This window comes from Ursus maritimus, unplaced genomic scaffold (genome assembly GCF_017311325.1).
Source record: "Ursus maritimus isolate PB19 unplaced genomic scaffold, ASM1731132v1 scaffold_5, whole genome shotgun sequence".
NCBI lineage: Eukaryota > Metazoa > Chordata > Mammalia > Carnivora > Ursidae > Ursus > Ursus maritimus.
In genome coordinates this window covers 56,951,052-56,975,954 of record NW_024426663.1, presented here as the reverse complement: position 1 = coordinate 56,975,954, position 24,903 = coordinate 56,951,052, and the positions used below count along the sequence as shown (strand labels likewise).

The following is a 24,903-nucleotide window of genomic DNA, read 5'->3' as shown; positions in this document are numbered from 1 at the left end:
GGGCAGTACGGTGACCATGGTTCACGGAGGCAAGCGTGTTTTTGAGTCTGTTTCCCTACTGGAGCCGAAGCATACAGTATGGCTGTGGAGTGGTGCTGAATTAACCATTCCCTGTTCCTGGATCCTTGCAAAGCTTTCATCCACAAGCACACCTGAGTCACTTTGGTCTGTGGATTGGCTCGTGGGAGGACTCGCATAGTCTTTCATTTATTCATTTACTCCACAAAAATGAATAGAGACCTCCTACATGCTGACCACTGTGCTGGGGCCCTGGAGATACATGGAAGAGCGAGGCGCGCGTGCTTGCTGCCTAATGGAGCTGACAGACCAGAGGAATAGGGAGACGGTGAAGGTCCTGCAGTGAAGTGTGAGGAGGAGCTCACCTTTTTGTGCAAATGAGACCTGAGTTTCTGTACATCTGATCTCACAGTAATTCCTGGGAAAATATTTCCTTACAAATAAACCCAGCTGGTAAGCAGTAGAAACAGTATGAGTCTTGTTAGCTCGTGAGCTTGAGTGCTTTCCAGTGATTCATCCTCGCAAAGATGTTCCACCCAGTTCAACATGTGCTTACTGAGCCTTCTCGGTTCTAGAAGCTGGGCCCAGCTCTGGAGATGCAACAAGGAGAGGCCGTGGCTGCCCACCATGGGAGAGACAACACACAAGCCGCTTGTGTCAGTATTAGGCTGCAGTGCTCGTCATTCACTCCATGACTGTTCACTGAGTACCCACTCTGTGCCAGGCACTGGTCTAAATCGTTGAGATACAGCTATAAGCAAAGCAGAGGCCCTGCCCTCGAGGAGCTTATGTTTTACTGGGGGGCATGGGGGCTGTAGATTGCTATTTTATTCAGACAGTGTGAAGGTTATGCAAAATCACCTCCTCAGGGAATCCTGGGGAGGCGATTTTGGATAGACAGTTGAAGTCGGTGAAGGAGGGAGCTATGTAGATATACAAGGCAAGTGTTCTGGACAGGGGGTCACCAGTGCAAAGAGGGAGGAGAATGCAAAGGCAGAAGAGGGGGGCATAGCCAGTTGAGGCCAGTTCCTGGGGCAAAGTGGGTGAGCAGGACAACAGGTAGAGATGAGGCCAGAGGAACAGCAGGGAACATAGGGCTAAAGGCCTAACAGCACTGGTCAGGCCTGTGACTTTTACTCTGATGAGGTGGGGAGTCATTGGAGGGTTTCATGAAGCAATTTATGTGATCTAATGAATGTTTGGAGAACATCACTTTGGCTGCTGGGATGGCGTACATTTTAAGGGAAAAAGCAGGAGCATGAAGACCATTAAGAGGCTGTTGCAGTTGCCCAGGGGGGAAGTGAAGGTGGCCTTGCCCAGAAAGGTAAATGGTCAAGCAGGCGAGAAATGTAGATGGAATTCTGGGTATCTTTGAAAGATAGAGCCAGGAGGATTTATTGATGAGTTGCATACGAAGAAAGAAAAACTGAACAGAGAGATAAGGGTGACTGAGGTGTTGGGGCTGAGCAACCATAAAGATAGTCACCAACTTTGAGCTGAGCACTGTGTTAGATAAGCTCATTGTTTAGCAGATGTTTCCTCCTTCTTCCCCACCTCCATGAGACCAGGATACTTCCTCCCACGTGGATGTCCGCTTGGTCATGGGACTTGCTTTAGCCCAGGACCCGACAGTGTGTGACCTCCAAACCTAGGTCTTAAGAGGCATCAGATATTTTCCTTTGGCCCTGTGGGAAGTGTGACTCCTACCAAGAGAAGAATGTGCCACTCCCTATCTACTCTGGCCCCTGAATAAGATAGATAGAGCAGCCTCCTCCTGTGACCCTCAGACTTGTAAACATGAAAGTAAACATGGACATGGAGACCATTGAGGTTTGGGTGGTTTGTTACACAGCCATCTTGCGGCAGTGATGGACTGACAGAGGGACGGATACAGGCTCACTGCTTTGGGACATCAGTGTCAAAGACTGGCTGTTAGCTCTGTCTGGGTATTCAGAGAAGTGGCCCTGGAGGAAGGCAGTCATAGCTGAATCTTGAAGGATAAATCAGAGTTACTCAGTTCGCAGGTGGAGAAAGGGCATTCCTTGTTGGGAAATAAACAAAGGCAAGGAGAAACAAAACCCTGCTATACAAACACACAGGAGTTAATTCAAGTAGAGATAGAGGGTGGCAGAAGCCATGAATCTGGAGAAGGAAACAGGAGCTGGGGCATGGCGGGTTTTGTATTCCCTGACAAGGAGCTTGGGCTTTCTTCCATAGGCAGTGGGCAGTCATGGACACTTTTTAAGTGGGGGAATAACATGGTCTTGTTTGCATCTTGGGGAGATCCTTCTCGCCCTGTGTGAAGGATAGCCTTGGTGTTGGGGAGTATTATGGCCTGGAGGTAGGATCATAGTTGGAGCTGGTCAAGTGCAGGTGGTAAAGATGCAGGGATGGAAATGGATTGGGGAAACTTAAGTTTTAATACCAATGGGACTTAAGGGACACAGAGAAAATGAGGGTGAGACTATGTGGCATGTTTGGGACATCAAATGCTGAAAGGAAATTCTAACATGTTAATACCCAGTGGGATTTCGGATGATTTTTTTCTTTTTACGCACAAATCCATTTTCTACGTTAATTGTGTATTACCAGTATAATCAGAAAAAAAATCTTGAGGGGCACCTGGGTGGCTCTGGTTATGATCTCAGGGTCCTGATCTTGAGCCCCACGTTGGGCTCCGCGCTCAGCATAGAGTTTGCTTGGGATTCTTTCTCTCCCTCTGTTCCTCCCCCAGCTCGTGACTGCCCCCCAAATAAACAAACAAACAAACAAATAAATAAAATCCTTAGTGGAAAAAAGAAAAAAAAAAGTTTGAGTGTGTTGTGGTGTTTAAACAAGTCCCTAAACCTCAGTGTTGGAAAGGGGTCTGGGGGTATCCAGGCTTGGTGCTATCTTGGCTAGGGTTGCAGTCTTCTGTACTTGATAGCACATGGCTTTGTTTCTTTGTTTAATATCAAATTAAAAGAAGATCCAAAAAGAAGTTCAGAGCAAACATGACCTATGCATCTTATTTGTACTAACTGTATATTGTGGAAACATTTCAGAGAAACACAAATTTCAGATTGGCATCACCAGATAACGTACCCTTCCAGAGGATTATGTCATAACTCACCTGATTATGGATTCAGAATAGTAAATGTTCATGAGGCTCCTTTTGAAGAGCAATTATAGCACAGTGTATGTATAGAAGTAATTTTTAAAAATTTGCTTGTGATTGCTGAAAATGCTATTGATTACGAGGGGCTAATAACTAGATGGCGAAGTAGCAAGTAAAAAAACTGCAGAGCCCTGCTAATTATAAAACAAAAACTAAAAACAAAGTTAGGCAAATTAGTACTATGACTTCTCCATGTGGAGGCTCATACTTCATCTTTTCACTTTGGTACCTCTGTCCCTTGGGTTCCCATGCCTGGACTCAACTCCTCTTTGCTTTCTCTGAGATTCCCTATCCCCCTCTCAAGATCGGCTCTCAGGTATCTCCAGGGTGGTTTTCCTGATGTCCCCAGGGAGCTCCACTGTCCCACGCTTGGGACCCCACTGCATTTTCTTCTTGGGGCCCAACAGCCCTGACCAAGTGATTTCTGTAGTTTTGACCGTTTCATACTTAACACATCAACTTCGGTCATTTGTGTATTCCAGCTCAGGGCATGCCACATTACAGGAATTAAGAAATGCTCTATAAAATGACTTAATACGTATAGTCCAATTTGAAAATTTTATTTGTAGGAACTCGAGGAGCAAGAAAGGGCTGGTGTGTGGCTACCAGGGAACTGGTCTAGGAACAACAAGGGGGGGATACTTGGCTCTTGAGATGGTCTTGGAGCCAAAGCTGACTATTGTAAGGCTCATTATCTTGTGCACAGACATCTGTGGTGACTTTCTAAAAATCCCAGAAGACATGGGAAAAAGATGAGTAAGTGATTGTATTTAAATAAGTTCAAATCTAATCAGGAAAATCAGATTCCAGTTTTTTGCTTTAAACTGATTTATCCAATGAATGACTGAATAACACTCGGAAGTAGGACCTATATCTATTTTGTAAATATGAAAAAAGAAGAACGAGGCTTTGATGTGATTCCATTTATCTCCACAGATGTTGCTGTCACCTCTGATGATTCCCAGGTTTTTACCTCCAGCCCCAACATACATTCGAAGAAACTGATTTACATATTCAACTGCCAGGTGTCATCTACTCTGGTAAGTTTCCTAGACATTTCAAACTCTGCATGCCCCAAACTAAACATATGGGTCTACCATGTAATGAGCAAAACTGATCTGCATTCTGTTTCAGGAAGTAGAATCCCCATCCACTCAGCTTCCTGAGCTAGAAACCCTGGGTTCATCTTTGTCTTTGCCAATCAGGTACCAAGATCAATGGATTATGATCCAAAGTATCTCTGTGTCTGATCCCCATATTCATACCCCCATATCCACTGTCATGACCTTCATTCAAGTCCTTGTAATTTAGTGTCCAGACTTTTGAACTAGCTTCCTGATTGGTCTGTTTACTGGTAGCTCCTTCTACCCAAATGCCAGCCCATCATCCCCTTGGCTAATAAGCTACAGGATAAAATCCCAGAATTTTTATTATCATACCTCAGCATACTTCACCAACATTAGCCCCATTCTATAAGCCCACTCTCCTCTAGCTACACCTGTCCACCAGGTACTACACTAGGCCTTCCATGCCTCTGCACATGCTCATTCCTCTGCCTTTATGCTTTTCTTTCTCGTCTCCATTTGCCAGTCTTCTCATCTTCAAAGAACCACTTCAAAATACCATCTCTTCTGGGAAGCCTTGTCTCACATTACCAGGCCATTTGTTGCACTCTCTGTGTGTTCTCACACAACATTTTTCTCCTGTTCTGACACACCATGATTATCCCGTAACTACTCCAGTCTCCTTTTGCACTGAGAACAGAGTCTGGGTCTCATCCACACTTGCAGTTCTAGAACCTAGTATAGTGTCTGGCGCACAGAAGGCAGACTGCCCCTTGTTGATAAATCACTTAGCCACTCTCAGTTGTTTACTCATCTGCAAGATGGAAATAACAATCTCTTGTTAAATCTCAACTTAGTTGCTTTGTAGAAAAATACAGATTTGAAGGGATGCACGCACCCTGATGTTTATAGCAGTATTATCGACAGTAGTCAAACTGGAGAGAGCCCAAATGTCCATCAACCGATGAATGGATAAAGAGGACGTGGTGTGTGTGTGTGTGTGTGTGTGTATGTTCCACATAGTAATATTCCATTAATATATATATATATATATATATATAACTGGAATATATATAGGAATATATTGGAGATAATTTATATATATATATAATTGAAGAAGGTGCGTAGCAGTGCAGTGCCTGAGCCTGAGTCACAGCAGTTCGTGTGAGAGCCCTGGGTCCCTTCACTCAGTGCCTTGCTTTCTACTTTTCTGCTCTGGAGTCTCACCTGTCAATGCCCCATCCTAGCATCGCCCCTAAGGATCTTCTTTTATGACATCATATCACCTGTTGACAGTGCCATGTCTTGGGGAGAATGTGACCAAAAGTCTTCCAGGCTATTTGGTTCCCTTGAGTAACATCCAAAACCCTGACTGTCATGAGAACACACCTCAAATATTTGCTTTAGGTGAAGAAAAGACTCAAATCTGTGTTTAAAGTCTGGTTTCTGAATTTATAATCTTAGAGGAGTTATCACTTAGGGAAATAAACTCTTGCTCCTAATTTTGTCAGCCAGATTAAAATGTTTTTCCTTTTCCTGCATATTTCCTGGAGCTCATCTCCATGTTTATGTTAAAATATCCATTTTAAGCATATAAAACATCAAGTTTCTGATGTGTGGTAGAAGGGGGAATTCACTGAAAGGGTGAATTCTTTGGAGTATGAACTTTTAGCAAAATTAATAATCACCGGAGAAGGGAAATTGTCATCAGATAGATTCTTGGGCCACTGTTTTCAAAGACTGTGGAGGAGAAGCTGGAGAGAGCTATTAACTCAACAGGCAAAGCCTCGGTCTTCTTCCTGCAAAAGGCCAACAGCTTCATGCTGCTGTTCCCAAGAATGCAAACATGAGCTCTGAACCCTGGGTTTCAAGCACCTGTATTATTAGTAAATGTGGAACGGGTTGTATTTCCAGGATATGCGTGCGTGTGTGTGTGTGTGTGTGTGTAGGGGGTGGGGGAGAGAAGCAGTGTTCAGCATTTCACTGTGGCCCTTCTTAATTTTCAAAGTGTTGACCCATCAGTAATTAGCAGTCCTGCTCTGGAGCCCAGAAAACCAGGCCATTATTATTAATTTCACACTGTAGGTATGAGGGACAAAGTGATCATCATAATATGAAAGATAATTTTGCTGCCAAGCATTTGGGGAGCCTTTTCTGTTTGAGAATTGATAGTATTGAGAAAATTTAGCCTCACTCATTCTCACATCCCTGTAATTTTAGGACTAGGTGTACCACTTGAGCTTTCTTAGTTTTCTTGAGTCTGATGCCGTCCTGCTCTCCTGTGACCCGAGCCTGTGTCCCCCAACTCTTCCAGATGTCTTGGGGGCAGCAAAGGAGTGCAGGTGCTAGAATACCACTTGGTCTGTTTCATTGACAGCTGATGGAAAAGTGCATTTCCTCCATGTGCTCAGGTGGTACATGTTTTGAAAGGGATCCTGTGCTAGGATTTCAAAGAGTGTTTATTGCAGAGTTTCCTATCCCTACACTGTGTTTGAGTACATAACACTCAGAGTAGCTACTGATCACATAGTTTAGAAATGGGAAAGAAGGAGAGACAATTTATCAATGCCAAATGAGGTTTCTGAATGATAGAGATTTCCCCCCCACTTTGCAGTCAAATGCAGTTCTCTCAGTTTTCTTGATTGGTATTAAATGGAACTCTGCCTTGGATCCAGGAGCTGCAGTGGCATTTGCCAGCTTCTTATAATTCACGGGCTTGAAGGGCAGTTGAATATGCCACCTCAAAATGTGCTGCTTTGGCAAAAAGATTATTTTGAGCTGAAGGCAATTAAGAAGCAGATATAAGAAAGCCCTCTGCCCTCCCTCTATTTGACCAGAAGCAGGACATACATTTGTAAAGGGTTTCCCCTCTCCTCTCTGTACCAAGAAGGGCAGAAGTTCATTCCAGGAGTCAGCTCTAGACCCTCATCATCCCAGAGACAGTGCCAGAAGAATCTACATAACACAGCTTGCTGAAACTAGCCCTCCTCTGCCATTAGTGCACCCACCTATTTACCTTCCCTGGATTTAATGCCCCTAGAAGCTCAAAGTCCTTTTCCTTTGCTTCGTCACTTCTCTAAAAATGTCTTCCTTTGTTAAGATCCTGTCTAAGCCCAGCTCCTACCTACCCCTTTGAATGACTCATCTCTGACTTCTCTCATCTGTTTGTGGGATGAACATCTTAGTAAAACTTCTGTTTTTCTCTTGTCAATCTGACTTTTGTCAGTGTCATTTATCGGGCTCCAGCTGGGCAACCTCGGAGGGTAGAGGCTGCTTAATGGAAAAAGAAAAGAACCATGACTTTTTACCATTATACAGCCTAAAAACCAAACACTAAAACAATCCAAATGCCGGGGGGGGGGGAACCTTTTAAAAAAATTAAAAATGACCTGAATGTGGCTTTTGGTTCTTTCTTTTTAAAACTTATGGCTTAAATATGTATATCTGGGGTTTGATGAGCAGATGGGTAGTCACGTGCACTGGCAGCCGCCTTCCTTGCTTAATTACATGAAGTTCCCCTGGTTGATATTTTCAGCTAGGGGTCTTGGACTATGCAAATGGAATTGGATCTTGGTGACTGACTGGAAGGAGCAGAGAGATGTTGCTGTCAAGGAGGTGGGAGAATTTCCTTAGGCCAAAAGGAATTTGAGATGGATGAAAGAATTAAATGCACAAAAGTGAAATTGTAGCAAGACTAGGAAAAAAGCACAGATGCGTTTTTCTAATAATCTGAGTAGGGAGACCTTTCTGAGCCCAACAGGAGACTGAGAAACCCCCAATCGAAAGACTGACCAATAAGAGCATGTTAAATTTGAACAACATCATTGTTCAGAAAAGCTACCCTCAGAAATATAAGAAGGCAACAAGCTGAAAAATAGTTGCAACACACAACCTAGAGAAAAGACTGATTTCTTCTTCATAAAAATGATTTTTTACGAACTTAAATCAAATGAGGAATGAACCAAGAAAAACGGACAAAGACAGGAAAAAACAATTCATGGTAAAAGAAACACAAATGAATAAACAAAATTTGTCTGTTGTTTAATTTTACTCAAAAATTTCAAAGTCAAAGAGTACCGAGTGGCCATTTCTCACCTGTAAATCCCCCAATGAAGAAGTGTGAGAACCCTCACTGGGGGCCGGGCACCGTGGGAAAGACAGTCTCCTAGGCCGTTGGTGACATTTATAATTTTGGACTGTCCTCTCTGGGAGGGCCATTGTCTGTCTGTAGCACAATTTTAAATGTCCGTGTGTTCTGGGGACCCAGCAATTCCACTTTCAGGAGCATAAAGCTGTTGTTCAGTGCAGCGTCGTTCATTAAAATGAAATCCACCCATAAGGAAGTGGTACACGAATTATAGCGTGTCTGCTCTGTGAAGCACTTGTGTAGCCCATGGGGAGAAGGGGGTGGATTGGAGATGCTGATACGGAGAGACTGCTCTGCACATGTTATTATTAAGTGAAAAAGCAAGCTGAATGTGGAGTATGTCTTAATACACTTAAGGCAAAAAGCGAATGAATACATATATGTTTACATATACATATCAACATATGCCTATGTATGAACAAAAGATTTGTGCCCAGATGTAAAAGAAATTTTTAGTAAGGTTGAGTTAGGAGAGAGTTAGGAAGTGGAGACTTACTTCTCATTGTATACTGTTGTATGCCATCTGAAAATTTTTTTTTTAAGATTTATTTATTTTAGAGAGCAAGAGAGAGAGAGCATGAGCAGGGGCAAAAGGACAGGGAGAGAATCCTAAGCAGACTCCCACTGAGCAGGGAGCCGGGAGCCTGCCTTGTTGCTCGATCCCAGGACCCCAGGATTATGACGCCAGCCAAAACCAGGAGTTGAACACTTAACCAACTGTGCCACCCAGGCGCCCCTGAATTATTTTTTACATCATGTGTTACTTTGATAAAAATTTGAGAAGAAAATGGGTGATTTCTTTATTTGTCCCTTGTTCCTGCATGCCACTCACTGTAAAGGGAACCTCAAGGAGAAACCAAACCTCTGATTGTTCCAGGACGAACTGCTGCATCAGACAAGGAACTTTCCTCTTCTCCCTGTCTTTTTTTGTTTGTTTGTTTCAAATCTTTAAACTCTAGATAGTTAACATACAGGTAGTATTGGTTTCAGGAGTAGAATTTAGTGATTCGCCACTTACATAGACTCCCCAGTGCTCGTCATAGCACGTGCCCTCTGACAAGGAGCTTGTCAGCCGGTTTGGGATACAGCAACAAGGCAGGACGGTGTTACCATGGTTTGGTTCTGATCGTCTTTGTGGCTTAATTCAGTGGAAATAGATTAAACCTATCTGGGGCATGTTGAAGCCATTTGGAAAACAAATCTGTGATCTTTGTCCTCTTACCATTGATTTTTAATTTTAGCTCCTTGTTGATCATTAGGAAATAACAGAAACCAGCCCTCACTTTCCTTGCCTGATAGCCTTGCAGGCCATTCACTCACATTCTTGAGGCTCCCCCTACCTCTGCTCTACCACTTTGTCCTTTAACCCTAATGTGTGACTTCCAGGGGCCTCCTTAGTGTCTTCTTCATATAACTTCAACAAAAATGGTGAAAGCTCCCTTGGCAGCTGGCCGTGAAGCTGCCTGGGTCCCCATTGCCAGGGTCGCCATGGCCTGGTCCACCCACTGGCTGGGCTGGGCTGGGCTGGGCTGGTTGGTGGATGGATGTGAGCTCACAAACCTCCTCACCAAGCCAGTCCTACAGGGCCGTCTGCGGAGTATCAAGATTTCAGTGATTTGTCTTCTGATTCTGCTCATGCCTGCCAACTGGTGGGTATTGATTAGAAGGAACCTTTCAAAAAACAAGGATCCCCCCTTCTCTCTTGTAAATGGATTGTCACCAGCCCCTGGGAGCAGTGGATTCTGTTTTGGAGAGAGTGACTGAAGGTGACACTGTGGAAACCAAGTCTAGCTGCAGACATTACCAAGTAGCCAGTGAAAGATAACAGAATATGCCACCCCAAAAAATGACTAGAGGAACTCAGGACATGCCACCCCTAAATATGCCCTTTTGGTTTATTGATTATTTTGAGCTTTAGGCACTTGAAAAAGAGCAAATGAAGGGAGAAGGTTTCTTTGTATGCCCCTTTTGTGCCTGAAAGTAGATTCTCCAAAAGGAACGTGATTGCCGCAAATCCCCTCCATGGGAGCCTCAGCCACCCGGAAGATAGACTCATCACAGGAGAGGCCCCCACACCCAGACAGACTGTGTCACAAACTATCATACTTTCCATCTCTTCTTCTAAGGATCCGTTCATCTTTCCTAAAAATCATTTACTCTCCTCTGAGAGGTGTACTTCCTCCTGCCCTTTCCCTATCAGGATGGTGTTGAATTCTGAATTCTAAGCTACCTCCGAGAGTTGCTTATTTTTCCCTGGGTGTTTCCCTTGTACACATGAGATATTCATGCTGTTAAACTTTTGTTTTCCCCGTGTTAATTTACCTTTTATTATAGAGTTCTCAGCTATGAAGTCAGAAGGCCTCCCCTACAAAGGCCTGTCTGTCTCCTTGGCCAGGGCTGGAGACCCTTCATCATGTGGCCCTTCCGCAGTCCCTGGGGCCCACCCTCACCTTATACTGGGCAACAGGAGCTGTTGCGTGGTGGGGTCTCAGTGAATTGTTAGAGATTGAGTTTTATTGATCAGAATGTCAGGATTATTTTAAGCGAAAAAAATTTGAACAAACAGCAACTAAACTTGTTTTACTTCTTTTTAAAAGTTGTTAGCAGCATGTTTCCAAAATATAGCTCCAATAACTCCTGTGGCCATTGGGCATGGGGGGAGGGTAGCAGCTAGAAAGGAGACTGTCTGCGTGCACCCAGTTGAGAACAAACAACACAAACTCTCGTGCTTTCCATTTTTTTCCCTGAAAGTGCATGTGTTTTCTAAAAATCCTCTTTTTCCTTAGAAACTCTTTTCTCCCCTCCTTTTCCTTACTAAGTTGGTATATAAATCCCTGTCTTGAGTTTTCAGGAAGTCACTTTTCTGCAGTTCTATATGCATATGAATAAACTCTATAGTTTCTCCTATTAATCTGTCTTTTGTTAGTTAATTCATAGGCCCTGGCCTGTAGAGCCTAACACCTTAGAGGAAAAGTTTATTCCCAACACAGGACTCTAAAAATTTCCAGGAAATGTTGTTTGTAAAGTGTTGACATTACGCGGAGGCAACGCCAAAGTAACAGTGCTCAGTAAGAGAACCCGGATTCTACATTGTGTACAGTCTTGTCACCATTGCACAAAACAAATCCGTGCAGAGAAACACATCAGTGGCCCTCCACAGCAGGTAATGGGTCATAAAACAAAGTTGTAGGGATGGAACAGTGGAGGGATGGGTAGAGGAATGGGCAGATAGGACGCTGGAGAGGGACAAAAGGTCCAGAAGCAGAAACGTGTATTTGGGAATTGGTGCGTGATTGGGGCGGCATCACAGATCAGTGGGGAAAAGTCGGATTCCTGAATAGATGATGGGAGACTAGCTCACCATGTGGAGAAAGGCAAACGTGTGATGCGGACTCACCCTACACCTAAAATCCAACTCCAGTTGGACTTAGGACCTAAACGTGAATGGTGGATCCATGAAGGTAATAGAAGAAAAAAGATGTAATGTAGGAGAATGTCCTTGTGACCTTGGTGGGGAAGGGTTTTTTAATAAGACCAGATACACAAATCATTTCAAAAGTAAGTGTTTCTCTTCAAAACAGGGTGCCATAGACAAATGTAGCAGATGAGTGATAGCCTGGGAGAAGATGTTTGCAATGTCTGAAATAGACAAGGGCCTAATATTTAGAATACATGAGAAACTCCTGAAAGAAAATTTAAAAATACTCCAAACAGAAATCCTGTTAAAAAGTGGGTGAAGGAATGTCAGGAAGAGGCAGTTCACAGAAGGGAGAAACGCACCTGGCTACACAATATAGCAAGACAGACTCAGCCTCATCAGCAATTAGAGAAGTGCAAATGAAAATAACTGTATTTCTCATACCGGCAAACATGCGAAGGCAGGATAATACCTAGAAGTATTGGCAAAGCACAGCCCCCAGGGGCAGGCCTTCTGGGGGGCAGGCAGCCTGGCTGAGTGAAATTAACCGTGGACGTTCCTTCCTGGGCTGTAATAGGAGCACTTAACTAGGACTGCGGGCGGGTACAGGGTTGTGTTTTGCAGCATCATTTGTGGCAACAAAAGTTTAGAGCAATGTAGGTGTCCATCCCTCTGGGAATGAGAAAGTGAAAGGCTGCAGATGTCCAAAACGCAGTACTGGGCAGCAGACAGAAGCAATGAAGGAGGCTCACATAGAGCAACGTGGAGAGACCATAAAAAACATGGTGGCGAGTGAGAGAATATGGAAGTCATAATTTTGTACCACAGTCCCTTTTATGTAACTCACAAACAGTAGTATATTTATCCATAGTCCCCCATTGGAATGTAAGCTCCAAGAGAGCAAGAATTATAGGGTTTTGGTGGTCTCTAAATGTTCCCAACCTCTAGAACTTTGCACGTGGCAGGTGCAAAAGAAATAGTTCTTGAATGAATACCACATATATACCTACGTATATTCATAGTTAATATAAATATGTGGGATACATTATATATAAATACATTAAATACGCTGAAGTGGGGGCTTTATGGGGTGGGGGAGCATGGGAATGATGGGAAATGAAAGTATGATAACGAGGGGCGCCTGGGTGGCACAGCGGTTAAGCGTCTGCCTTCGGCTCAGGGCGTGATCCCGGCGTTATGGGATCAAGCCCCACATCAGGCTCTTCCGCTATGAGCCTGCTTCTTCCTCTCCCACTCCCCCTGCTTGTGTTCCCTCTCTCGCTGGCTGTCTCTCTCTGTGTCAAATAAATAAATAAAATCTTAAAAAAAAAAAAAATATAATGTTTCACCATCTGAGTCATAGATTCATTCAAATTTTTGTATCTGGCTATTGGGGGAGCACTAGGAGAAAACATACCCAAATATGAATTATTTTAGATGGTGAGAAGACTGACCTTTTGGGTCCTGCTACTTTACTATGTTTTTTAAAATTCTATAATCAGTGGTTTTTTTTTTTTTTCATTATTCCCAAACCCAGCCCTTGAAAATGTCTTTAAAAATGTCTTTGAGAGCGGCAGTGCCCCAATCCCGAGTTTCCCCCATTGCTTCTGTCGGCAGCCTCCCACTCCCCCCCCACCCTACACATACATACTTTTACAGGACTGCAGTATCACTGTCTCAGCTTGTGCTTTGGTCAGTAGAGAGCATCAGCAATCTCTCCCTTTGCTTCCAGACTAGCCTCCTAGTTTAGGGCTGTGTTTGGTTTCCTGGAATAACTGACCTCTGGCCTTCTTCTCTCCTTCCCTGCTCTGAGGGTTTGTTTGGATTCCTGGTCTCAGTCTTCCCCAGTTCATCTCAGCCTGGTGCTCTACCTCACTGTATTGGGTTGAATGGTGTCTCCTCAAATTACCATCCTCCCTGGCACGGGGCCTTTTTTGGAAATAGGGTGTTGCAGTTGTAATTAGTTAAGATGAAGTCCTATTGGATGAGAGTGGGCCCTTAATCTGAAATGACTGGTCCTCAGAAGAATGTCCTCAAAAGAATAGGGTAAGAGACAGAAACACACCGAAGATCACTATGTGACAACAGAGGCAGAGATTCAAGTGATGTGTCTACAAGCCAAGGATCCCCAAGGAAACTGGAAGAGGAAAGGAAGGATCTTACCCTAGAGCCTTCAGAGAAAGCAGAGCCCTGCTAACATCTCAACTGGGGACTTCTGGCCTCTAGCACTGTGAGAGCACAAGCTCTGTGTGCTAAGTCATCACGTTTGTGGTGCTTTGTTACAGCTGTGCCAGGGCTAATGCATCCCCCTATACTCAACCAGGGGTTCACCAGGGAGGATTTTCAGTGCCCAGAGAAGCCTTGCCTGTCCCCAGTGTTCTCCTGCTCCGGTACTCTCAACATCCAAAATGTTGGAGGAAGAAGAGGGAGAGGTCGACTTCATGCCTTTATTGATGCTAAAACAAGCTCCAGTTGAAAAAACAAATAAGAGATAAGATTTAGTCATTTTCCTCTAATGAAATGTTTGTTTACTTGGTCGCTGCAGTGACCAGATATCCTCAGAATCTGGAAGATGCACTGGAAAGATTAAAATCCAGTGGAATTCCTTCCGTGTCACTTCTGAACCCACTTGGCAGTCCGTCTGCACTGGCAATGAACAGTTTGGCCTGGGCCACACCCTTCTCCACCTGCAGACGCCAGGGTGGAACATTGGACCCCTCATTACTCTCCTGCCGTGCTGCCGCGCCACAGGGCTTCCGCCGTGGAGGAGGAGATAAGGAGCTGGCTCTTTTCTGCTCCTTCTCTGTGTCTGTCCACAGCCGGAGCTCCACTGGGCAGCACTGAGAGGCCCCACAGACAGAAGAAGCAGGGTCCCCGCAGCTCACAGACAAGCAAGCTGTACCGGAAACAGCCAGGAGCCGGGCACCTTTTCTGACTGTGGGGTCGCTCCAGCTGTGCCGAGCCACCAGCGGGCTGAGATCTGCTGGCTCTTCTGCACTGGGGTGCCACTCACCTCCTTCCTGGGAGGACACCCTTCTTCCTACAGCCACTGTCCAACTCCTTCATGTCTTGTCCCCTCCAGTCCACTTTCTGCCGCAGGTGCCGGGGATGTTTCTAGATTGCACACACGAGTCACTCGCTCATCTGCTGAAACCTTCTGCTGGCTCTTCATTTACCCGAAAATGAAGTCCAGCTTCTTATGTGGGAAGGCCACGGCTGAGGTGGTGTGGCTCAGTGCCCTCATCCCCTGCACCTCTCCCCATCACTCCCTATAGTGTGGAGCTACTCACAGTTCTCTACCCGGGCCTCTCTCCCTACCTTTGCTGGGTAGGTGAGGTGCGCTTTTTATGCCTAGCACCATCTTTCCCGTTCCCTGCTGCCTGTTCATCTCTCCGATACCCTTAGGTTTCATTTGAACATTGTCTCCTTAGAGAAATCTTTTTTTAAAAAATATTTTGTTTACTTATTTGAGAGAGAGTGCAGGAGTGTGCATGTGCTTGAGCGGGCGGAGGGGCAGAGGGAGAAGGAGAAGCAGACTCCCCGCTGAGCAGGGAGCCAGACACACGGGGCTCCATCCCAGGACCTTGAGATCATGATCTGAGCCGAAGGCAGTCGCTTAACCGACTGAGCCACCCAGGTGCCCTTCCTTAGAGGAATCTTTAAACACACAGACACACACAAGCCCACGCACACACACCCAGTCAGCTGTCCTACTAAATCAGCCTTTAAAACTGCCCTTTTACTGCTTAGCACCAGCATGATTTGTAAAGCCGCATTTCCTTGCATGATTGTATGAATAATGCCTGTCCCCTCCCCTGTACTATCAGGGCCTGAGGGCAGAACCTTGTTTCATCTTATTCATCATTTCATCCCAGCACCCAGCCTAGAGCCCTGCTCATACTAGAGGCTTAATGAGTGTTGCAGGGATGCCAGATTTTCAGATAGCTCTGTAAGGAGGGTCCACCCAGTTGTGATATTGTCCGGGTCTCCAGACCATACTCCCATCCCATCCTCCTGACATATATTTTCCACATTGAATCTGTGACTTTGCTGCTAGTAAAATTCATGCCTGCACGTGGATGGGGTGTGCAGCAGACTTGATTAATGATACCCCATGATGATTAATTTATATAGCATTGTAACTTCTTTTCAGAGAAAAGTCCTTCATTTCCATCATTTCCATTTGAGGTAATTTGTGCTGCTACTCATTGACTAATATTCTCTAGAACTGTCTCCAATTTCTCCATATCTCTGATACTTCACACTGATAGTTGCACTTGTAGAGGAAATGATTTTCCCCCCATTTTTTTGTGTGTAGTGATGAATCTTTTCTACGGAGATATTTTTCAAAAAATAATCTCTGTCTGTATTTGTCAGGAGCTCTGCCTGCCCACTTCCTTCCTCCTCCTCCTCCGCCCCCTCCGCTCCTCTGTCGTTCCTGCCCACGCCATTTCTTCTCACAGTAATGTTCCAGCAGCGCTCCAGCCTTATGCACTCTCAGTGGTCTGTGTGTTTCCAACTGGAACTATTCCCTTGGTCTTTTTTTAACCATGGAGCCCACATGGACAGCCTATAGTTTTTCTAGTTCTAGAAGGATCTTCAGGGGGTGGGGGCAGGGGGTAGGGAAGCTTAGCAGAAATCAGGAAGACTGAGTAGAGGAGGTGCTGAAACTTCAGTGTGTTCACTGGAAGGAACGTTGTGTTGAAAATCCAGCAGGCTCATCCCCACTGTGCTCTCTAGGGGAAAATTATGTACTTATTCTGTGTTAAGTTCTCTGCAAAGAGTTTTATATTTTTCATCTAATCAGGGTGCTGGTGAGGATTAAATTAGATGAAGAATATAATCCTCACCAGCACCCTGCGAGGACATTGTCATTAATTCCCTCACTGACTCGTTTATTTCTTTACTGAGCTAATATTCGCTGTGTACATAATCAGGGCCAGGACTTTCTGGAGGTTCAGCGGGATGAGGCATCTGAACAAGTGGGTGAATTGTGTTGTCATTTACAGAGATTAGGGAAAGAGCCAGTGTTTGGGTGGGGAAAACAGGCATTCCGTTGTGGACATGTTACAATTCTAACACCCTAGTTTTCCGAATAAGAAAAACTAATTTCTAGTAGATGCCCGAGATGGCATGGTTGCCAGGAGATAGGACTGGAAGCCGGTTCAGTCTGATTGCAGGGCCAAGCTCTTGGCTCTCCATTCCACAGCCTTGAGGATATGAAGCATGGCTGCACTGGGCGCTCACTGAAGCCTGTCCCCTGCCCTTGTCCTTGTCTAACAAATGGCGTCCTTTATCCCACCTGAATTCCTGTCACCCAACGTACACTGTCTTCCTGTATTTTAGAGGCTGGTACTCTTGGCATAAACCCTAGAAGAAGACAGTCACATAACTTTAGGCATTACTTGTGACCCAGTGAAAAACTGTCATTAAAGGATACGTTAATTAGCTCATTTCCTGTGATGACTCATTAATGAATGCCCTCGTGAAAGTGCTCCTCCAGATGCTTAGGTAGGAAAATAGAAAAGACGGAGCTAGTGTGGGCAGAGGTCAGGTCTGTCCCGTCTCCTGAGATAAGCCAGTCCCTGGATCTTGCTCTCAGACATGGAAGCCAGTGCTTCTGGCTGCAGTGTGACCCTGTTGACTGACATGTATGCTCTCACTGCCCCAGACTTGCACATGCTCAGGTGGGGGGCATCCCGTGGCAGCTTGTCCCCTGACATCTGTGATCCTTCTCCTTTCTGCTTACATTCTGTCTCAGCAGATGCTCAAGCAGAGGGCTTGGGGCACACAGTTGGATCCCTGGAGGTACTGGGGATTGATATATAAGTGAGTGCTTTGAGGAAGTTTCTGCCAGGTTCTCTTAAAAAACAAAAAACCCAACAACTTGCTTTTAAGACCTGCAGACTTCGCAGCTTAAAAAATATTTTCCCGATTGTAAAGGAAACAATTTTCAAGTCATTTCTTGCATGTTAAGTAGGCATTTGTTTATACTACCAGCCAGGCTTTCAAACTTCAAGGAAATGTATTTTCCCAGGGCGTTGGTCTATACAATTTAAAAATCCTAAAAATATCCAAAGCATGAGAAACAGGTGCAAAACACAGATTCCGCTGGATGCTGGGAGCAACATGCTTCTTCAGCCTTCCAATACTGCCTCAGAGCAGGATGGGCCTTTACTCAAGCTCTCTGGCTTCCTAGCTCCCTGGCTTCATATGGCCTGAGTTCCTATGTGCTTTGAGCTCTCCCCACCACAAAACAAAGACACTCCTCCTTCTCCCCTCCTCTTTCCTCTTCCATTTTGATAGGTTTGCAAGCAGATTACAAACTGTCATCTCAACATCTTTACCTTCCACAGTGGGATCTCAGTAGAGATCATAGCAGGTGGCAAATTGGTCTGATTTATCATTATTTGCATTTTTAATCTGTGGTATTTTAGGCCCAGAGAGGTTTTTTTATGGGTCTTAAAATGGCAACACAAACATTGATACATAATTCATTATCTACTTTTTTCATAATACCTGTGGTTAACAACCCTTTGATAAACAGTAAAGTCATCAACACTTTAAGCACTATGAAGCTACAGCTTTAGCTTTCTTGCCCCGTACTCTTTTCCTCTCTGGTTTATTAGAATCAGTTGCACGATCAGCAGCCTCCATGCTGATGTGTCAACATGGAAAGCCTTCTTAGTTGTAGTTTTGCTATTATTCTGAATGACCAAGTGTTCAGTAACTATGGTAAAGCAAATGTTTGTTGGGCTTCCTGGCCCTTGACTCGGGGACAGGGGTATACTTTTAAATTTAAGCAAAAGGTAAGAAACAACAAATATTGGAGAGGATGTGGAGAAAGGGGAACCCTCTTACACTGTTGGTGGGAATGCAAGTTGGTACAGCCACTTTGGAAAACAGTGTGGAGGTCCTCCAAAAAGATAGAAATAAAGCTACTCTATGCCCCAGCAATTGCACTACTGGGTATTTACCCCAAAGATACAGACGTAGTGAAAAGAAGGGCCATATGCACCCCAATGTTCATAGCAGCATTGTCCACAGTAGCTAAATTGTGGAAGGAGCCGAGATGCCCTTCAATAGATGAATGGATAAAGAAGATGTGGTCCATATATACAATGGAATATTACTCAGCCATCAGAAAGAACGGTTACCCAGTATTTGCAGCAACTTGGACGGAACTGGAGGAGATTATGCTAAGTGAAATAAGTCAAGCAGAGAAAGACAATTATCATATGGTTTCACTCATTTATGGAACATAAGAAATAGCAGGGAGATCGATAGGAGAAGGAAGGGAAGAATGAAGGGGGTAAACAGAAGGGGGGATGAACCACGAGAGACTGTGGACTCTGGGAAACAAACTGAGGGCTTCAGAGGGGAGGGGGGTAGGGGATGGGTTAGGCTGGTGATGGGTATTAAGGAGGGCATGTATTGCATGGAGCACTGGCTGTTATAAGCAAACAATGAATCATGGAACACTACATCAAAAACTAATGATGTACTGTATGGTGCCTAACATAACATAATAAAAAATTAAAAAAAAATTAAGCAAAAGGTGAGAGAGCAAGAGGGATACCTCCCATCCCTGTCCTGTTTTCTCTTTCCTTCCAAATCCCTAAACCTCACTCCACAATTTTCCGGAGTTGTCCTTTGCTTCCCCACCCCTTCCAGCTCCCACTAGGCATTGCTGCTAGCGTAACTCTGCGTTGCAAGAAAGATTAACACCTGTAATCCTTTTGATACAACAGCTCTATTAGACAAGCAACACACATAGGATGCCCTGGAGTTTGGCAAGATACCAGCAAAATAAAGGGGATCCTCAGCAGTTTTATCAGAAGGCTGATCAGTGAAGAAAACCAAACAAAGAAAACCAGTGAAGAAGATTAATTCCAGAGAAATGTGAAGGCCTTATGGTGTTCCTGGTGGCAGAGGCTGTAACTCAACCTTATTTTTTTCCATGCTACTTCAGGTGCCTCTGTATACAGAGAGCCTCTCTCAGGATGAAACACCTCTGAATATCCCATCCCATGCTGATCTTCCCTTTCTTTGTCTCTTTCTCCTCCTCTATAGATAAGCCAGCCAGTTAACCAAAATGTCACTTGTGGGTGCTGCCGTCCGGGAGTTTAGTGGCCACCGGCACCATCCATACAATGCAGCATATGATTGGTCCTCTGTTATTTAACGTGTGTTTGTTTGATCACCTGAACCACCTTGTAACCTTCTGTAGAGCTTTCCCATCTCACCATGTCTGTCAGATAGCTGTATTAGAGTCATACGTGTAGGAAGAGTTTAAATCATAGATAAAAGTAATCACTTGCTTAATCAGTTGAAAGGATTATGCTTTCACGATTTCCTTCATTCCCTCCATCAAGGATTTATGGAATGCTTACTAGATTACTGAGCTCCAGTCAAGACATTAGGAAGGTCCCATTGGCCACACTGAGTTTTCATATCTTTGTAGACCCAAAAAGATGAGAGAGGCATAGGAAAATCTTTGAAGAGATGCATCATTTCCAAACCAAAAATACTGGCTTGCTAGCACGCATCTGACTTCAGCCATAATTTACCGGAGCCCTGGACATTGGCTGTACATCTTGCTAATGACTAGACGCTATTCTGGTGATAAATTACAGTGACTCAAAAACAGTAGACTAGGCCACTGAATCTAGGTTTCCCTGTGTGAGCTTTTCTAGTCGGGAGCAGCCATTCCCAGAGCAAGTGTCTTAGAGGATCTGGAGGATGACGTTATGACACCTGCAGTCAGGACCAGAGATCTTTTTTATACAACTGATACCACAGGGTCATCCACACACACGTGGCTACAGTCAGCAGCGCGTAGTCCCTGTAAAGCAGGACAGACTCTGAAGAGTGCATTTTAGAACACACACTGGCTCTTTATTCTTTTATTACAAATTGACTTGTCTTTTGCTAAGCTGCTCTCTTCTCTGAGAAGATTTATAACGTCGGGAATGCACATACAAGGATAGTTGGATAAGTAACAAAGTTCTAAAGGACCGCTTGTGTTAATTTATAATGCGCCAATTGTCGCCAGTATGAAAGACATTATTTCAAACAAAGGGAACTAGGGGGATGTTAATAGCCAGCAAATGTGTTTATGCTAGCTCTTACTCTGCGTAAGGCATTGCATTGTCGAACGCATTTGTCATCGTGTTACTAGTGCTCTTAATTGTCTCTAATTTTCATAATTTATTTTTTAAATCAAAATATCATGCTCTCCACAGAGTTCCAGTTTTAGATATTATACATACTAAAATATGCCAGACTTTGGTTTTAGTAAAGGAAACAAATGGCTCAGATGTAATTCCAAATGTTAGTCTAGCATCGTTTTATTTAGTAAGGCTGGCCTGCTCCCAGATTCCAGATAAGTAGAGGATTGTGCAATTGTCCAGAAAACCTAATCCAAAAAATTTTTTTTCTGGAATTGTTTTTTTTACCCCCCCTTGGGCCAGAAATATCTAAATTAATTGGATTAGCCATTTCTTTTACATGGCCTGTGAAGATTCAGTCCGAGGCTGAGGGAACCAGCACAATTTCACCAACCTTCCTTGGGACTTCATTGACCTTATCGCTGGTCGATGGAGTTTATTTTACAGAGACAAGGAAAGAACAGGCAATAGCTACATTCCTTGGGAGCCTCTTTGGGAAATCCCCTCATCCACCTCCATCAGGTTTATTTTTTTTTGTTGTTAATGCTATGAACAATGCAGGTTTAGAGAATTTGTTCCACTTTAGTAAATGGGTGCAAGATGGGGGGAACAGGTGGAGTAAAATACGTTAATGACAAGATTCTTCATTTGTTCACAGTCTGCAGTGCCCTTCAGCTTTTTGTGAGCCTGGCTCTTCTGTCCGTGGCTATGGGCGACCCATGCCTTCAGAGAGGCTTTCGTGGTCACATGCATGCACACCTAAATTGTTCCCCCCTTTGGTCCCAGTTCCTCACACTCCAAATCCTCTAATTCAGCTAACCTACCAGTGAAGTAAATTTCCAAGACTCTAGCTTTCATCATCTTAGTCCCCTAATCACAAATTTCAGTGGCCCTCCGTGTCCTAAAGGAGAGCATCCAAAGTACTCAGCCTGACACACGCAGCCCTTTGAGATCTGCCCCCGAACCATCTCTGCAGCATTCCTCCTGCGTAACCACTACAGGAAGTCTTTGTTCTAGTCCCACGCGGCTTCTCGGCAGTCACCTGCCTGCTCTGGGTCATTCTGGACTTCACCTTCACTTGCCTCCTCCATATGCCCACCCCTCTCTTCCCACTGATCCAATTCCTCCTGCTCAGCAAGGCCCAGCCCCGTTCTGTTTCCTTCTTTGAGATCTCCCAGAACACCATGGTCCATGGGGCCCCTTTGGCTGAATCAGTACCCATCCTTGGCCACCTAATTGTATCCCCTGCAGGGGCAGCTCTTGTAGTGACATCTTGTTTGGACAATGAACTTTTCTCCTGCAGTTAACATGTTTTCCCAGCTCCAGTGTCAGCTTTGCACGTGACACCTTTTTGTATGCTCCAGGGCATCCTAGGCTCTGATTGAATAGCAGGATGAGAAATGCTGAACCTGGTTGTAGTTTCTACTGTTCCAGGTGTACCTTCTGCAGTGGGGGTATTCCATACCTTCATCATTCGGATAAAGACAAATGAACCCTGAGAAGCCCAATGCATGAAGAATTTTCCCAGAATGGCTAAGAGCTGGCTCTGGGCTCTGAGTGCCTAGATTAGAACAGTGGCTTTGCTACTTACTAGCTATATGATACCCCTTTACTTCTGTGCCCTCATCGAAAAGGAGGATAATAATGGTACCCATATTAATGGTCGTTTTTAAACACCTCCTTTAGAGAGGAGTGACAGTTGGGAATAGAAGCCCAGGATCACTCCACTATTGAATAGTGGACTTCAGAGTTGGGTCTCCATTCCCTGAGCTAGTCTGGTTGTCTAGGTATTGTCAGGGTTTTGTCCTGGGCCCATCTACTGAGGTAGAAGCCCAACTACACAGAGACAGTTTCATTTTCATTTCCATGTACGTTTCCCTCAGCCCCTTGACAGAACAATAGTAATAGCTTGCTGGACTGAGAAAGGCTGCAGGCAAGCCTTTCTAGCCTTGGATAGGAGACTGAATCTAGGATCAACACGGTCCAGGACGGGATCGAGATCTGGACAAGTCAAAGCCATTTGGGTGAGACAATCAAGAAGTCCCAGACCTGATCTAGGAAACATCCAGTGTGTCTAGGACACACTCCTGAGCAACCTGGGGCAGAGCCAAGTGAGGCATTTACCCTGGAACCACAATATCATCCTGCCTGTGGTGCTGCTTGTCTTTTACTGTGTAGATTTGTGCTTAAGTCACCTCTTCTTCACATTTAGGCGGTTTCAAATATTTCACCTAATGGGCTGCTTTTCTTTCAGGCCTACATCTAGCAAGATTGAGGAATTCCCCTTCCTCCCTGTGGGCCAGCGAGACCCCAAGGCCCTCACCCTGGGTTAGACCGGAAAACAACCCATTTGACTACTGGACACACCTGGAAGAGCCCTCTGGGCAATCTGTCTGCAGAGTGGTGAGTGGGAGAGTTACCTTGAATTCAGTCTCAATGTTGGCTAGTCTGGCCAATTCGTTGCTTAGCTCCAGCGCGGTGAGGACAGGGTCTTCACTGGACAGAGACAAGTAGGCAGCGCTCGCCAGTCCCTTGTAGGCATTCATGCGGGAGCGCGAGTGGCTGAACGAGTCCTTCCGCTGCTTCTCGGTGCACTCGTTGCACTTGCAGAAGTAGTCGTGTGGCCGCTCGATGCGGGCGCCCTTGAGCAGGAGGATGTGCACGATCTCATACTCCTGGCAGTGCGCTGCCAGGATGATGGGCGTGATGTCGTGGGAGAAGCGCGTGCCGTCCTCGTCGTAGGCATAGAAGTCGTCGTCGCGCAGCTCCTGCTCCAGCGGGCTGAGGGTCAGGCGCTGGCCCTGCGCGAAGGCCGGGTGGTTGAGGATGGCCTCCACGATGCGCACGTAGCCCTTGCTGATGGCCAGCAGCAACGCGTCCCCCACCCGCGCCAGGTTCTCCTTCTTGAGGAGCAGCTCCGTGACCTCCAGGTGCTCGTTGCCCACGGCCAGCTGCAGTGCGTTTTGCCCCATGTAGTCCACGCAGTTGAAGTTGAGGGTCTTGGACTCCTCCAGCATTTTCCTGACCACGGGGATGTTGCCATACTCGGCCGAGTCCAGGAAGCGCTCCTCCTCGGGCGTCAGGCTGGTGCCCTTCTCGTTGAACATGTAGGCGGGACCCCGGGTGGCCTGGCGACGGCCCTTTTCCCTCAGTGTCGTGTGCCGGCGCTGCATGTTTCTGAAGGTGCTGCTCCCCAGCCTGTGCGGGTACAAGGCAGAGATGCTCTGTTACTCTCCCAGGGGCCTGCGGGGTTCCCAGGGGCAGAGCAAACCCAGACTGTTGAGATGAAAAAGCAGCTCACAATTGGGATCTTAACGAGCAATTACAAAGTCTTACTGGAAATCATTTTCCTCTCATTGAGATGAAGACAGGTTGCTAAACCTGAACTATTCCTAGTGGTATAGAGGAATCTTGATTTGGTTATCCAGCATCAGTACGCCTGGGGTAGAGGAATGCTGGCAGACTGAAATGTGGGTTCAGGTGGAGGGTAATGGGAGATAGGGAGCGTGTGGTCGAAACAGGCCAAGGACTGTGAATTTTCTTTCCATTTGTGCAAAGTTCAGGATGTCACTTAACTTCTCTGGGCTTTTAGTACCCTGCTTCTCTGTGAATTTACCCATACAACATGGATAACTTTTTGTGTGCCACAGCGTCCATTGGAAGATTAAGTGAGGTGACTTGTATTAGAAAGTTGTGTTGGTTTTATTCTGTACCCTCCTGCCTGTTGGCATGCCCGGTTCCCCCAGGGATCTGCTGCAGACGGCCCCCGTGGATTCTGCTGCCTTTGCTTTGGGTGCATTACCCCCTTGAGCTCCGTCACTGTGACAACACACAGGCATGGCCACATGCCTCTCCTTCCGCATTCTGTGCTATCTGGGGTGGCCATCCTATATGGGAACTGTGCTCATGCACAGTGCTCTGGTCCTCAT

The 24,903-nt window shown here is 45.3% G+C and overlaps 1 protein-coding gene across 1 annotated transcript in view; it reads right to left on the bottom strand.

Annotated features, from left to right (window-relative positions):
- Positions 1–24,325, bottom strand: part of TRPC7 (transient receptor potential cation channel subfamily C member 7) — a 139,573-nt gene extending 115,248 nt beyond the window's left edge. The window contains exon 1 of the mRNA XM_008691582.2: positions 23,395–24,325. Coding sequence (XP_008689804.1) covers positions 23,395–24,147 — 753 coding nt within the window. The 5' untranslated portion in view covers positions 24,148–24,325. The remainder of the gene's footprint in view (positions 1–23,394) is intronic.
- Between the last annotated feature and the right edge of the window lie 578 nt (positions 24,326–24,903).